Here is a 17,070-nt window from a genome sequence, read left to right on the forward strand (position 1 = left end):
TTTTAATTTAAGTACTTTAAGAAATGTTCCTAGTAAATTTTTGTTTGAGAGCCTTTCATTAATTATTCAGTTGTTCCCTTTAGGAACTAATACATAATATCCTCTAAATACAAGGCACTTAAAGAAGTTTATCAGGCTGTAAAAGACTCTGGTTTTTCTCAAAAATAATTGCAAGAGTGGTACTTTGTATTCATTTCATTATTTTCAAAGTAAGAAACAGATTTAAGTTGGATAGCACCTCTCCTCTTTTAATTATCTTGCCAATGTTCTGTTAGCTACCACTCTGCATTGTGGTTGAATAGAATTGTGACTTCAACTTTGCATATGAAAATGGGAATGTGAAAGTCAAATGTGAATGATTAAAACTTCCAAGGGTTACTTTCAAGTGGAGCCAGAGTAAGCTCTTCCCAGCCTTTTTTCTTCCTTCCTACATACAAGGGATAACAAATGAAATTTTCTGGAACTTTATTATATTATACCATTTTATTTGTTTTCACTGCTTATTTAAGTACAGTTAGGAGAAGGGGACGACAGAGAATGAGATGGCTGGATGGCATCACTGACTCTGTGGACATGAGTTTGAGTGAACTCCAGGAGTTGGTGATGGACAGGGAGGCCTGGCATGCTGTGATTCATGGGGTCGCGGAGAGTCGGACACGACTGAGCGACTGAACTGAACTGAACTGAACTGAAGGTTATTAAAAAGAGTATGATATTTGTATGGGTATGCCAGAAGAGTCGGAGAAGGCAATGGCAACCCACTCCAGTGCTCTTGCCTGGAAAATCCCATGGACAGAGGAGCCTGGTAGGCTGCAGTCCATGGGGTCATGAAGAGTCAGACACGACTGAGCGACTACACTTTCACTTTTCACTTTCATGCTTTGGAGAAGGAAATGGCAACCCACTCCAGTGTTCTTGCCTGGAGAATCCCAGGGATGGGGGAGCCTGGTTGGCTGCCGTCTATGGGGTCGCACAGAGTCGGACACGACTGAAGCGACTTAGCAGCAGCAGCCAGAAGAGTGGATGATAGTTTCCATTCCAGCCCGTAATTGTGTCTGACTAGTGTACCTAACCTCCATCTGTGGGATTTTCCAGGCAAGAGTACTGGAGTGGGGTGCCATTGCCTTCTCCGTTAGTAGCAGCAGTAGCAGTGTACCTAAGATGTATAATGATAGGCCCAGAATCAAAGTTCTAATTAATTAGAGCTTTCATCACCAACTGTAAAGGTAGGAATATTTGCATCCTATGTAATGTGTGGTATTTGTTTTTAGGCAGGAACTAGTTGCAGAACTGGACCAGGATGAAAAGGACCAGCAAAATACATCTCGTCTGGTACAGGAACATAAAAAGCTTTTAGATGAAAACAAAAGCCTTTCAACTTACTATCAGCAATGCAAAAAACAACTAGAAGTCATCAGGAGTCAGCAGCAAAAACGACAAGGCACTTCATGATTCTCTGGGACCCTTAAATTTCAAAATATGCAAAGAAAGACTTTTTTTTTTTTTTTTTTTAAAGGAAAGAAAAACCCTTATAATGACAATTCATGAGTGTTAGCTTTTTGGCGTGTTCTGAATGCCAGCTGCCTATATTTGCTGCATTTGTTTCATCGTTTATTTTCCTTTTCTCATGGTGGACATGCAATTCATCTGTCTCCTTACATCACATGGGGGCATCTGTACTTGAATAAGCAGCAGTTCTCAACTTCAGAACAGATGCAGTGAACCATGGCTGTATATGCATGCTCGTGTGAAGGCTAGCCTAAGGAAAACAGGGGTGTTGAACTAGCTGCTGTGAGCAAACATCGTCTTGTTTTTGAGGTGGAACCTCAAGAATGATTTTGTTCTTGTATCTCATCTCAAACAACCAATAATCCTTTTATCCAAAAGATGGTGTATACCAAGTTAAAGACAGGGTATTATAAATCTAGAATCATTGGTGGTACATTATAGAAATGCAGAAACTTTAGGGATAGTTGAGAAGGAGGGCTTTGATGCCAGCATCCTTGGATCAGTACTGAACTTTATCCATAAACTTTAAGGTAAGTGACGGCCGCTGTATTTAATAGAAGTGTATTTCTTTAGACTTAAATTTGACTATGATACATTGAACAAAGTGGAACCCTTTTTTTAAAAGGTATAAAGATTTTTAATTCTGTGATTGCGTGTATGTGTGCTGAAACTGTAAAGCTTTTATGACTCTAATATTAATATCCCTTAAATGAAATTAAAAGGTAAATGAACATGATCCAGCTTAACTGATCATTCCTTCCTGCAGTGATTATTGTATTGTTTTACTGTATATTTGAAAAACTGAAGAGAAATAATGGAAAATGGAAATAATTGCTCCAGCTAAAAGGCTGAGGCCTGAACTATTTTTACGATACCAAATGAGTAAAAAACCTGACAAATCAGGACAAGTTAGTGAGGAAGGTAAAGGAATAAATCTCAATTCATCAAGTATCCTATTTATCAATATTGGAATGATTGATTTTCCTTGCAAGCCCATCCTAGAATGCCTTTCAACACTTTTAAAGGAATTTCACTTATAAAGAAAAAATTTATATTGTTAACAGTAACTTTGCTACCAACTTTGAAAATAAAAGTAATAATAAAACTTCATTGAAATAATAGACTATATAAGCTCTATTTTTTCAGTTGGTATTAAAATAAACTACATTTTGATACCAGTACAATGTGTCTTTTAAATAGAGATGTCATCAACCTCATTTTTATAGCATTAATGTTTTATGAAGAGAAAATTAAAAATGAAAGCATAATTGCTGTGATTATTAGAATTATATTGTGATTGTATTGTAGTTTTGCTCTGTTTCAGATAAGCAAGTTGATCTAAGAAGTTATCAAAACTATTCTTAAAAATACTAAAGCAGGTAACTTTTTCTTCCATTATTTTTTCCTCTTCCCACTGAGTTTTATAATGTATTACTTGTGTATACAAGCAATAAAGGTAAAGGACAGTTTGTACTTAACTGTGTCATCTTTAGCTTCTTCAGAATCTATTATTTAAAAGTTTCTGGTAAATATCAATAAATATTGACTATTACTTCATTTAAATAAACAGAGGGTTTTCATTCCCGAATAATTTAGTTACCTAGCCAAAGGTGATATTAGGCTCAGTGTATTAGTAGTCGAATAAAACTGACATGGAGAATAACGTTAAGGAAAAGCTTCACTCTTTCATAGTATTGCGCTTGTTTGTATATCTGTCACTCCACCAAAAGGGACCTAGCCAGCTTTTAGAGATTTTTCTAATCATCTCAGAGCATGAGATAGCCGAGCGTGGATGCTAAGACAGAATGTTTCCATTAGGATTTAGCAGATTGCAGATTTTATTTCTGGTCATTAATGTGTTTTTGTTATACATTACATACTTAAAGGGAAAGTTTATTATTATTATTATTATTATATGCAATCACTTCATAAAAATATCCCAAATAAGTAAATTGAAGAAAATAGTAGTTTGAAGTCATGGTGCCAAATGCAGGAAAGGCTGTTAAACCCTCTCGTGTCTGTTTACAGTATGTTCCTGGGGTTTCCAGTACTGCAGTTGTCCCGCACACTGAGTACAATTCAGCCTTACTTCGTTTCTAAGTTCTTGCATTGCCAAGCTCTTGTTTTTAAGTCCTTATTATTCTTGATGGAGGGAAAAAGAGATAGCAGGGTTAATTAAAATCTGTAGCCAGTTTCACCAGTGTTCTTGCGTGTCAACCCTTCAGAGATGTTAACAAGGAACCAAATTTGTTATTAATTCTGGTTTTACCATTTCTTCTAACTCATGTATTTTGAGGGGATGGAAATAGCTAACAGACATGAAAGTATCTAAAAGGTCCTAGTCTGAAAAATTCACAAGCAGTCCTTGAATAAGCGCTAATTACATTATATTTTTGCCTCCAGGGGAAGAAAACAAAGCTTTTATCTAACTTACAGGGAAATGATCCTCAGCAGTTAAAATTGACTTTTTGAGTCAAATAAAAATCAGTTAAGAATATTTACCTTATAGCCACATAGTATATTGAAGAGATCTGTTTAAAAGTTGTTTACAAATGTTTGACTGTTTTTGCTGAAGTATTTAGAGCATTGAATGTCTTTTCCGTTTCTCCAAGTTCCTTTTGTGTTCCTAGTTTCAGCTCCTGCCTGTAGCCAGAGATCACAGGCCTTCCCTGTGAAACTCTTGTTTCTTTCTGTAAGTGTGTGTGGTTTTCAGCGGTCAGCTCCTCTCTTCAAATGGTAGGAAGTTCTACTTTTGTCATTCAGAACATTTTATGTAAAATGATGTAATGCAGAAATCCTTGTGCATACCATGTAACTGAAGGAAGCTTTTTAGATTTATTTTTGTTTGTAATAAAATTCAGATTGTTACTCTAAACTTGGTCATAAAACTGGTGAATGATTTATATCAGCAAAAGAGCTGTGAGGTGTTCAGCTCCAGCAGCCTGTTTGGCTTATACAAAATAGAATAAAAACTGAAAAGTCAGACTCCTAATACTTAATGCCATCGTAAAATTTTTAAATGATTTTTGAGAAGCTTTCCTCAAATTCAGATTTTTGGTTAAATGGATTCTCTTCACAGTTTCAGTGAACCCTGGTTTGTATGAAGTATAACACAGTGTACATCACTACACTTATGCTCATTAGCAATCTGATTTCTTATAGTCTATCTAAATTACATTATTTCATTTATCAACCTGTTAGCCTTCTAACTTACACATCTGTGCATACACATCCTTATAAACTCTGCCTTCACTTTAGTAAATACATCTGCTTATTCACCATTCCTCAACAAATATTTATTGAGCACCTGTGATAAACCAAGCTGCTGTGGCTACTGCCAAGTGACATGTCCGTTTCAGTCACATGGTAGTCAGATGATATTCGCATTTCACAGATGGGACAGTAGGCTCCTAAAGGTTAAGACTGGTGCCTGAGTCTGCTTTTCCATCATCATCTGTTTTCAGCAGAATCACATACCTGGAGACTGTGGCCACTGCCAGCCCATGTGAAGGAAAATTGAATGGCAAACAAAGGAAGGGAAAATGAGGTAGCTTTGAATGTGCAGTCCCAGGGACTTAGTGACCACTCTACAGATAGCAGCAGTGCCAACATTGAGACCCTGTGTATCTCTTTTAAGCCTAAGTCTGTGTTCTAAACCACTTTGCTGTGCTGTAATTTAAAATGCTCACCAAGTACCAAGGTGCTTCAGCTTTTTCATTCACTTATTTGATGGGTAGGGTGTCTTCAGTCTTCTGTGCCACCCTCAACCCCCACACCTGAAGAATGTGCTAAAAATGGAAAAACAGGTCATGGGCTTGTAAGACCTGGTCCTTAGACTCCTCCATTCTTCAAAAAAATGAGACTTTACCCAGGTTTTTTTCATTTTTGGTTTGTTCTTGTTTTGTTTTTTGCCCTTTTTGGTGTGTGCTAAGTCACTTCAGTTGTGACGGGGGCAAGGGGTCTCATTAAAGAATAATTGGAGTGTAATTTTTAATACAATAAACTGTATCCATTTAAAGTGTGCAATTTATTGAGTTTTGACATATGTACACACTTGTAAAGGGACTATCCCAGGTGGCTCAGTGGTTAAGAATCCGCCTGCAATGCAGGAGACACAGGTTCGATCCCTAGGTCGAGAAGATCCCCTGAAGAAGGAAATGGCAACCCACTGCAATATTCTTGCCTGGGAAATTCCATGGACAGAGGAACCTGGCAGGCTACAGTCACTGGGGTCGTAAAAGAGTCCGACATAATTTAGCAACTAAATACACTTGTAAAACCATCCCAGCAACCAAGGTCCCGAACATTTCCATCCCCTGCAAAGCTGCTCTCATCTCTTACAATCTATCCCTCCCTTCTCTCCAAGGCCCAGTGTTCTCTCTAGCAATGTAAAATAGTTAACATTTTCTAGAATTTTACATACATGAAATGATTCAATATGTACTCTTTTTATGCTTTCTTCCTCCTCTTGAGTTGTTTTAATTCCTTTGAGAGGAATTTTTTATTTTAATCATTTTTAGTGATGCTTGAAAACCTTTCAGTATCAGTTTTTGAGGGAAAATGTAGGTTTTAAGAGGTTGTAGATATGTCCAATATGGCCTATTCAATTGTACAGTGTTACCATCTTCTGAAACATTTAGGATCACTTTATGTTTTTATAGAACCTTAGTGCTTCACTTACAAAATCCCTTGCATTTGTTTGTTTTAAGCTTATTTGTATCTGTATTACTTCAGGTGTTAGAAATGTGAATGGTCATGGCGAGTAACATTAATAAATATTCAGTCCTTGGTGATTTTTAGCAAATATGGTTGATAAATGTAATTTCAGTTTTGGGGGGGTTTTTTCTTACGTTGTAGCTGCTTTTTTCTTGATCAAGAAAGGAAAGATTAGATTGGTTACACTGCAGAATAATATGAAGAACATTTTAAGTAACAAAACAATCTTCTTTAAAATTTGTTAGGTATGATACCTCATACAGGTGCTATCAGTGGTCCTATCTATTGCGTTGGCAGAGTGTAAACTGCTTACCAGCAGGACCTATACTCTGTCCATCGATGACTAATCCTTGGTTCTCAGAGCATCTTATGCCCCTGCCATGAGGTCCCACTGAAACTTACACTTCTGTTTAAATGAGCTGCCCTTCATGTCAGTTTTTTTCTAAATATTTATTTATTTTTGTTTAATTATTTATTTGACTGTGCCAAATGTCAGTTACAGCACATGAGATCTTTAGTTGCGGCCTGTGGGATCTAGTTCCCACAACCAGGAATAGAACCCAGGCCCCCTGCATTGGGAGCATAGAGTCTTGGCCACCGAACCACCAGGGAAGTCCCTTCATGTCAGTTTTTTCAGTGAAACTTTTCTGAGAAACAATTAACGTTATCTGAGTTTCATGGTACTTTTACATTTCCAAGTGGTGAAAGCATTCTTCATCCTGTAATTTAATGGTCAGCAATATCTTATAGATGCCATCAGGCAGCAGGATAATTGCCTTGAAAGCACCAGAAATTACTGAGCAAATGCTGACTATTTATCTTCTGGAAGTCAAAAGCAGTTCACAGAATGAAGTTACATTTACTGCTTATTTTCTCTCTGTGGAACCTGCCTCTTCTTTACTTATAGGAATGGCTATATTAATCATTGATTGATACATTGACCAAATTAGAGACTAAAGAAACCTGAAAATGGATGTAATTTTATGGTTGAAGAGAAAATGGTGATATTTCTTCATCACACACACACACACACACACACACTAGACCACTTCTGACTTTCAATGTTTCCTACAAAAATACTTTAAAATATGATGAGCATGAGAGATCCCTTAGTTTTAATGATCCTTCAGGATAGTCTCCCCATTTCCAAGGCTTCAGATGAGTCTGCATTTTCCAATATTGGCCATGCCAGCTATCACAGTTAAAACTACACGATACTAACTTCCGTGACTATATTAAAATCCAAGAGATCATGTGCAGGGGAAGTTCCAACTGCAGACAGTACTGGACCCTTTCACAAAGTTTACTTTGTCTATTATACGCAGAATATTGGCACTAATAATAAAATAGTACAGTTATTACAATATACTGTAATAATAAAAGTTCATTGAATGTAGTTTCTTTCAAAATACCTTATTTTACAAATTTATTGCTCTTCCATCTTAACTATGCACTTTACCATGCTAGTTCAAATTTTTTTCCTTCTTTATAGTTTCACAGGTAGATTTATTTCTTCCATAGATCTTAGCCATCTTAGCATATGATATTTTTTTCCTTATTAAGTCAAGAGCTTTCACCCTTTCACTTAAAGGAAGCAGTTTACAATTTCTCTTTGGCATATCCAAATTGCCAGCATCACTATTCTTGCATTTGGGGGCTACTTATATTAAGTAAAGTTTCCTTGAACACAAGTACTGCGTTACCACAGCTGTCAGTCCAGCAAAGGCAGTGACTGTTAAGTGACCAGTGTCACCATCGCAGCATGGTACACCAGAAGGATAGATGCTCAAGTCCCTGGCAGAGCATCACAAAATTTCTTCACAGTACTCAGTATAGCTCAAAGTGTAAAACTAGTGAATTGTTTATTTCAAAATTTCCTGTTTAATTATTTGGGGCCGTGGTTGACTTTGGGTAACCAGAAGGCAAAACTGTGGCTAAGGGGGAAATACAGCAGTGTCTTTGGGCAGGTCTGTAGTGGGCAGGTCTGTAGATCAAAAAGTACAAGAAATCGGCATTTATTTTCCATTCTTGCTAGACAAACTATTAATAGTACCTGAACCAGTTTTGCTACATGAAATGTTTAAACATTCCTGTAACTGTCCCCTGGAACTTCATTTTAGGACCCAAAAAACCTGCCTTTCCCTTAAATACCATCCTGTGACAGATGTGGAGGTGGTTGGTCTACAGTGTGAGCAGGCTGCATCTCGGCAGACTGTTCCATATGAGAGCAAGAGGCATGGTCACTAACAGAACAGTCAACTGTGCCTCCCCTCCCCCGCACACAGAGAGCTTCATCTCTTTAAGGAAGAAAAGGTCTTGTTTTACACTTAAAAATAGCCAGACTGCTTGTTACTTAAAAGATTTTCTTAACCACTCTTGTTCCAAATTCTCTTAATCTTCTGGCTGTTAGGGAGGAGACATTTTGGAAAAGACTCTGATGCTGGGAAAGGTTGGGGGCGGGAGGAGAAGGGGACGACCGAGAGTGAGATGGCTGGATGGCATCACCGACTCTGTGGACATGAGTTTGAGTGAACTCCGGGAGTTGGTGATGGACAGGGAGGCCTGGCGTGCTGTGATTCATGGGGTCGCGGAGAGTCGGACACGACTGAGCGACTGAACTGAACTGAACTGAACTGAAAACATAACATTTCATCCCGTAGGACTGCCCTCTACAAACTGACTTCAAAAACACGTGGATGTGCTTCTTTCTACTTTTCCTTGGTGAATAGCCATCTGTTTGCTTTTTTTGTTTGTTTTGTTTTTAATGTTTTGGCTGTGCTGCATGACATGTGGGATCTTAGTTGCCCAACCAGGGATCGAACCAGTGTTCCCTGCATTGGAAGCAGAGAGTCTAAACCACTGGACCTCCAGGGAAGTCCCAAGTCATCTATTTTTTAAGTGATTTTTTTTTTTTAAGTGTAAAGAAAAGGAGGAAAAAGAAAAGAGCTGAAGTAACGGGGACAAGGTCAGACTATTGACATAACAATCTCCAGTTTGTGTTATTCATAATTCCAAGATAGGCATGCCAGCTATAGATGGAGTGATATGATAAGTGCATTTCTGCTTTCTCTTATATCAGCATTCATCCGATTGCCCCTGGATTGAGGGAAAGGCGCTGTAGTCATCAAACGAGTTTTGCCTTGGAGCCTGAAAACGGATGGGATATAGCTGACCATGGGAGGGGATGCCAGAGACTTGGGAGGCAGACCGGCTCTGGTCCTGGCCGGGTGCCACCCTGCTGTTGGGAGACTGTCTTGGGAGAGAGGAGACTGAGCCCCAAATTTCTTCATTAATAAACACAGGAATGGCCTGGATCCAATTCTAAATGCCATTCATCTCCGTATTTAGTATTACCTTTCCCATTCTCTGCTAGGGCTAAATTCATAGCATCCATCACATTATATACCTCAGGTGCTGATAAGAGAATGATCTCAAATGTTGGGGGGGAAATAGAATTGAATGTGTATGTATGGATTCCTTCTTTCAGAAAAATATTCTAAATCCTCTCATTTACAGGTGCACTGGTGTTCCATAAATTCTCCACAGTCCTTTAAAAAAACGTTATCTTGAGTAGGAATCAGTAAATATCCTGGGAGGGCTTCCCTGGTGGCTCAGTGGAAAAAAACCCACCTGCAACGCAAAAGATGTGGGTTTGATCTCTGGGTCGGGAAGATCCCCTGGAGAAGGAAATGGCAACCCACTCCAGTATTCTTGCCTGGAAAATTCCATGGACAGAGGAGCCTGGCGGGATACAGTCCATGGAGTCACAAAGAGTCGAACATGACTAAGCTATGACCGACTTAACGACTTAACATCAATAACACATCCTGGGAAGGAAAGTAAAAGGCAGATTCCACGTGGGTGATCTCTAGGACTGTAGGCAGAACCTGGCTTGAGGGCAGATCGCTGCTGCTCTGCTCACGATGTATCTGCAATCTCAGCACAATGGGAAGAGCCTCAGATCAAATGGCAAGGCAGAGTTGCCACATAACGCCATGCAACCAATTGTAAGTCTCGCTGTATTAAGCCCAAGGGATGCTGAGGGGAAAAAAACTGCCTCCAAACATAAGTGGAAATTGAACTTAATACTCTAATCACCATAAATTGTAGTGATTATTTGTGTAAAACCATAAATGTACAGTATGACTAAATCAAGTCATTTACAGAATATCCTTTCAGTTATTAACTTGGCATAAATACTAATCCCTGAAGATGAAGTTGAACACTAATCACTGGGAGCATTCGAGGACCTTTTGTAATCCGAGGATCGTATTTACATAGGGTAATTTCCCCCGTGGTAGCGGAGTAGGGCGGCTCACTGCTTTGTAAGTAGTAACATATGACAAGGATGCTATAACAAGGAATGGATTTTCGTCTCTTCTCCCAACCCCTCCCTTGCTTTCCCAATTTGAGCTTAATTAAAATTCCTCAGAACTTGGCTCTGCTTAACAAGCGGGCAAAGCCAGTCCTTTAAACGCTGACACCTCCTCTACTTCTACCCATTAAGGGTCATTACTGGGGAGCACATCTGCGGTGTCAGGGCCACGGGTCAGAGGGCAGGAATCCTCCGAGCGAAGCAGAACACACTGCAGCACGTAAATCTTCCATTTGTCTGACTTTTAAAATGCATTTTTAAGGACGAATTTTTAATTTTTTGAGGTAGTCCTTAAAAGTCCACATAGCTTTACATCACATTTATCTTCTACAAAATGAGCAGCTGCTGCCCACCCCCGCTCTCCACCCCTTCTCTGCCCCACATTTGTAAGTAATACACTACTATTTCTTGGTTTATGAAATTTGCATTCCAAAATTCTGGCTTCATCTCATGGGAGCCGGGATTTAGCTAACACAGGCACATCTCTCAATCTCCTCTACTTCTTCCCAAAATAGTCGATCTCAGTTTTAAATCAGCCAATATTACATTATTGTGACTATGTAGAATTCACTGTGGAGCCAAGTAAAGTATGACTATAACTATATTGCCTTTCTCTGAAAACCATGTTTCTCCTAGTACTATTTTTCATTTGCCTTATAGGTTTATCACCTTCAAATACTTCAAACAGGTGTATCACCCACAGCCATCAGCAATCTTTCATATTCTCAAGCACGGTGGGCAGGTCCATGTCCCCTGTGGAGCCATCGTTCTCCCTCTGAGTTCAGCACCAGCTCCTGACTGGCTTGGTGCTCTCCAAGCCACTGCTCAGCTGTCATCCTGTGACCCCTCCATCGCTGCTTTCCTGGGCTGGATCTCTGTTTCCTGGACTTCATGAACAAACTTTTTGATTCATTATATGGCTGAAAGATGGACTTCCCTGGTGGCTCAGATGGTAAAAAAAAAGTAATCTCCCTGCAATGTAGGAGACTGGGTTTGATCCCTGGATCTGAAAGATCCCCTGGAGAGGAGAATGGAAACCCACTCCAGTATTCTTGCCTTGAGAATTCCATGGATAGAGGACACTGGCTGGCTATAGTCCATGGGGTCACAAAGAGTCAAGACACAACTGAGCGACTAACACACAGCACATGTGGCTGAAAATGCCCAGTGGCCCCTATATTTTTCCCCGAGGTCCACACTGGTCAATATTTCTGCATCCCCTGAAGACTGAGGACCTCCAGGTCAGAGGACTTTAAAATGTCCCTCTTGCTCAGCTGTTTTCTGGACCATTTTAGGCTGTTTTTGTGTTAGTCGCTCAGTCGTGTCTGACTCTTTGCTACCGCATTGGACTGTAGCCCCCCAGGCTCCTCTGTCCATAGTATTCTCCAGGTCAGAATACTGGTGAAGTCGCTCAGTTGTGTCCAACTCTTTACGACCCCGTGGACTGTAGCCCACCAGGCTCTGCCATCCATGGGATTCTCCAGGCAAGAATACTGGAGTGGGTTGCCATTTCCTTCACCAGGGGATCTTCCCGACCCAGGGATAGAACCCAGGTCTCCCGCATTGCAGGCAGACGCTTTAACCTCTGAGCCACGAGGGAAGCCCCAGAATACTGGAGTGGGTTGCTCTTCCCTACTCCAGGGGGTCGTCCTGATGCAGGGGGAGAACCCAGGTCTCCTGCATTGGAGGTGGATTCTTTACTGCCTGAGCCACCAGGAAGCCCTCTTTTAGAGTAGGAGGGAGAGCTGAGCTTTTTAGCATTCCAGGCTCCTCCTCCATAGCATATAAGAAAATTCTTTCTGCCATATAGTTAACATATTTCTTTTTTTTTGTATCCTTGGACTTTTTCTGTTCAAGAACATGGATTGGGGAGAGGAGGGAGAAGGCGTAAGTAAAGAATTCAACTGCCTGAAATTGACTCACCTTGACCTCTGAGGACTTGACAGTTTTCCAAGACAAGGGGAATGGCATGTAGGTTACTATTGTCTCAGGCTGCCACTCCACTTGTCCATCCATGGATGGGCCACGAGTTGTGATGCAGCTCATATGCAAAACACCTGACCTTAAAAGAGTCAAGATAAGCCAATCTCAAAGGAGTGAGCTATAGACCTATGAGAACATCAATACCATTTTTTTTCCTACAGGAGCCAAAGCAATTTAAGTTACACCTGAGAAGGAAGAGGGAAAGGGCTTCTAGGATGTTGCTCAAATTAAGGGAAAAGCAAAGGGGAAAAAGGTTTATATAAAAAAGAAATATATATTAAAAAGATGTGCAGCAACCACTGTCTCCACCGTGCTTCTCCCTTGCCTGTCTCCTTGCATAGAAGCTGAAAAGACTTGCATTTCAAGCTCCATTTACCACTTGGAGTGGCTGAGTGACCTACATAAGACCAAGGGGCAGTGGCAGGGAGACTGCTGAGGAGCTTCTGAAAAGGCTTTCTCTTTTCCAGACAGAGGCCTGGAATGAAGAAGCCTTTGTTCCTTCTGTCCTTCCTGCATAGGACCCTGTGTGAGGACCTAACATGTGGAATCGTCATATGAAAATGGTGATAGAGGGCCCACACGTCAGGATGATGGAGATGAGGATGGAAATGACCTGGATGATTTACCCCACCAACCCTGAGATCACAGTCTCCAGACAGAAGCAATGAATGTCCCGTACTTCCTTGGCAAATCCTTAATCTTAGTCTAAAATATACGCCTTTGCTGTGCTTTTTTTTTTGAAGTGAGATTCACGTAATGAAAATTAACCATCTTTCCTTACAATTCAATGGCATTCACAGTGTTGTGCAAATCCCCATCTCTAATTCCAACACATTTCCATCACCCCAAAAGAGAGCCATGCACCTATGAAGCAGTCACTTCCTGTTCCCTGCTCCCAGCCCCTGGCAACCACAATCTGTTTTCTATCTCTGTGGATTTACACATCTGTATATTTCATATAAAAGGAATCACAATATGTAACTTTTTGTGTCTCACTTCTTTGCATGTTTTTGAGTTTCACCCATGTTGCAGCATCTATCAGCACTTCATTTTTTACATGACTAAATATAATGTGATGTCATAGATATACTGTATTTTGTTTCTCCATTCATCTATTAGGGACTTCCTGTACCTCAAATGGTAAAGAATCTACCTGCAATGCAGGAGACGCAATTTCAGTCCCTGTGTTGGGAAAACCCACTGGAGAAGGGAATGGCGAACCACTCCAGTATTCTTAACTGGAGAATCCCATGGACAGAGGAGCCTGGAGGGCTACAATCTGTGGGGTCGCAAAGTGTCGGACACGACTGAGCGACTAACACTACTGTTCATCGATTGATGGCCACTGGAGTTGTTTCTACCTCTTGACTATTGCAAATAATGCTGCTATGAACTTTCATGTATAAGTGTTTGACTGCCTGTTTTCAGCTTTTGGGAGTGTATACCTAGGAGCGGAATTGCTGGCTTATCTGGGAATTCTCTGCTTAACTTTTTGAGGAAACATCAAAGTATTTTCCATGGCAGTTGTATGTTTTTTAAAAATCATCCTATGCATCTCCTTGTATCTGTTTCTTACCTATCATGCAAGCTCTGTAAATGTCTTGATCATATCACTACAGACTGTGTCCCCAAATACTAATGAAGTAGGCCCTCAAACTTACTTGTTGACTTAACAAAGAAATGAGTGAGTGTGACAAAACCGATTCACAATTTAAACAGACCATTGTGGATGCAGGCAGTAGATGGATCAGAGAGGCCAAGGATGTGGCAGAGACCAACAGGAGCTGTGTTCATCTGGAGTCCTGAACCAGGCGAGATACTTTGCTGCATGCTGACATTACCCTGGGAGCCCACGCAGCTCTCTCACACAGCCCAGCAGCTGCATTGTACCTGTTTATCTTCCCCCACTGGGCTGAGTTCTGTAAGGACAGCCACCAGGTTTTTTTCATATTGCCAGTTGCACAGTAGATTCTTAACCAGTGTTTGATGAATGAATGAATATGAATGAGTGGGTCTGAATGGAGAAACAGATAATAGCTGCATGATCTTAGGCAAGATACTTAACCTTTTCAGTCTTAGTTCCTGCCTCAAAGGATTCCTTTGATGGGTAAAAGAGACAAAGCTGCCAGGGATCTTAGCACCAGGCTGCCCATGGCAGTCACCCAGTAAATGATGCCAGAACACTCCCTGTGACTCTGCAGACATAACTAGGACAAATGGGCCCAGGGTGAGGGGACAGGTTTCAGCCTAAAAGACAGAAGAACATTTTAACGTAAGCTGGAGCAGGACCATGTCCATATTGTTCCCTTTGGTATGTATACCCAGCGCCCAGCACAAAGAGAGAACACACTGTTGACTCAACGTGTAGTAAGTGGGACTGACAAGTGTGGAATGGGCAGCCTGGGATTGAAAGCCACTCATCACTGGGAGTGATCAGGCCAACACTGGATGTTCACTTGCCTGAGATGGAGGGATCGGGAAGCCTGCTCTGGTAGGACAGATGTGTTGACTGCAGAGATCCCTTACAATTCTGGGTGGTTCATGTTCTTTGGTGACTCTGGTGAGACAGCAGATTCTTCCAGGGCAAGAATTGACAACAAATTAAAAAATAGCTCTAGAGATAAGGGCTACTTGAGTGTACTCCGGGAGTTGGTGATGGACAGGGAGGCCTGGCGTGCTGTGATTCATGGGGTCGCGGAGAGTTGGACACGACTGAGCGACTGAACTGAACTGAAACCAGTACTTATTATTATCTTTCATGAGAAAGGGAACACATTCAAAATGCCTCAAAACTGAAGATGATAAAGTGAAATTTGGGATTTTCTCGGTAGTCTAAAGAAAAGATGAAGAAAATCTTCGTAGAAAATGAGGAGCCTGAATTTCAAGAAGATACTTAGACTCACAAGTTCATGGCAGCATTATTCACAGTATCCAAAACAAAGAAGCAAGCTAAGTGTGCACCTGTCGACAAATGGATTGTGTGTGTGTGTGTGTGTGATGGAATATTATTCAGCCCTGGAGAAAAAAGAAATTCTGCCACTTGGAACAGCATAGGTGAACCCAAAGGACATTATACTAAGCAACTGTCCATGGAATTCTCCAGGCAAGAATACCGGAGTGGGTAGCCATTCCCTTCTCCAGGGGATCTTTCCAACCCAGGAATCAAACTTGTGTCTTCTGCGTTGCAGGTGGATTCTTTACATCTGAGCCACCAGAGAAGCCCGTAAATAAGCCAGATACAGGCAAATACCACAAATATTCTCTTATATGTAGAATATAAAATAGTCAAACTCATAGAATCAAGGGTAGGATGGTGGTTGCCAGGGCCTTCGGGTAAGCTGGGAGGGGAATCTGGAGATGTTGGTCAAAGGATACAAACTTTCAGGTTAAGGTGAGTAAGATACGGAGATGGAATGTATAGAATGGTGACTATAAATAATATTGTACTGTTTACTTGAAATTCACTAAGAGGATAGATCTTAAGAGTTCTCACCACAAAAAAAAGAAAATAGTAACTGTGAGGTGATGAATATGTTAGCTTTATTATAATCATCATTTCACAGTATATACTTACAGTAAGACATCAAGTTCAGTTCAATTCAGTCACTCAGTCGTGTCCCACTCTTTGCAACCCCATGGACTACAGTACGCCAGGCCTCCCTGTCCATCACTAACTCCCGGAGTTCACTGAAACATGTCCGTTGAGTCGGTGATGCCATCCAGCCATCTCATCCTCTGCCGTCCCCTTCTCCTCTCACCCTCAATCTTTCCCAGCATCAGGGTCTTTTCCAGTGAGTCAGCTCTTTGCATCAGGTGGCCAAAGTATTGGAGTTTCAGCTTCAACATCAGTCCTTCCAATGAACACCCAGTACTGATCTCCTTTAGGATGGACTGGTTGGATCTCCTTGCAGTCCAGGGGACTCTCAAGTCTTCTCCAACACCACAGTTCAAAAGCATCAATTCTCCTGCGCTCAGCTTTCTTTATAGTTCAACTCTCACATCCATACATGACTACTGGAAAAACCATGGCCTTGATGGACCTTTGTTGGCAAAGTAATGTCTCTGCTTTTTAATATGCTATCTAGGTTGGTCATAACTTTTCTTCCAAGGAGTAAGCGTCTTGTTATTTCATGGCTGAAGTCACCATCTGCAGTGATTTTGGAGCCCAAAAAAGTCTCTCACTGTTTCCAATGTTTCTCCATCTATTTGTCATAGATTGTGATGATGAAAAATCTTTGGAGATGGGTAGTGGTGAGGTTGTATAATAATGTGAACAGACTGAATGCTACTGAACTGTACACTTAGAAATGGTTAAAAATGGTAAACTTTGTAATATATGTTTTACCACAATGAAAGTAAAATTGAAAATTTTCCAATTGGAAATATCTCTGCAATTGCTTAAGAAGTGCACATTAAGTAAAACAATCATACCTCAGGATCCTAGCTTTCCTCCCCACAACTTACTTTAAAAAAAAAAAACAACACTG

General features: G+C 40.7%; 1 protein-coding gene across 9 annotated transcripts in view; it reads left to right on the forward strand.

The window, feature by feature from the left end:
* MAP3K7 (mitogen-activated protein kinase kinase kinase 7) overlaps positions 1-13,559 on the forward strand; it is a 75,497-nt gene extending 61,938 nt beyond the window's left edge. For 2 of the 9 annotated variants that reach the window (XR_016038426.1, XR_016038433.1), the window contains 2 exons: positions 1,272-11,552; positions 13,051-13,559. Coding sequence is in view for 1 of the 9 variants with exons in the window: in XM_088840710.1 (XP_088696836.1) it covers positions 1,272-1,452 (181 nt within the window). In the remaining 8 variants the exon portion in view is untranslated. Of the gene's footprint in view, positions 1-1,271; positions 11,553-13,050 lie in introns of those variants that run through there. The other 7 variants (XR_016038427.1, XR_016038430.1, XR_016038431.1 and 4 more) reach the window with 7 other exon arrangements.
* Positions 13,560-17,070: the final 3,511 nt, after the last annotated feature.

The sequence above is a fragment of the Moschus berezovskii genome, chromosome 10 (genome assembly GCF_049115385.1).
Source record: "Moschus berezovskii isolate FMDL1 chromosome 10, NW_MosBer_1.0, whole genome shotgun sequence".
NCBI lineage: Eukaryota > Metazoa > Chordata > Mammalia > Artiodactyla > Moschidae > Moschus > Moschus berezovskii.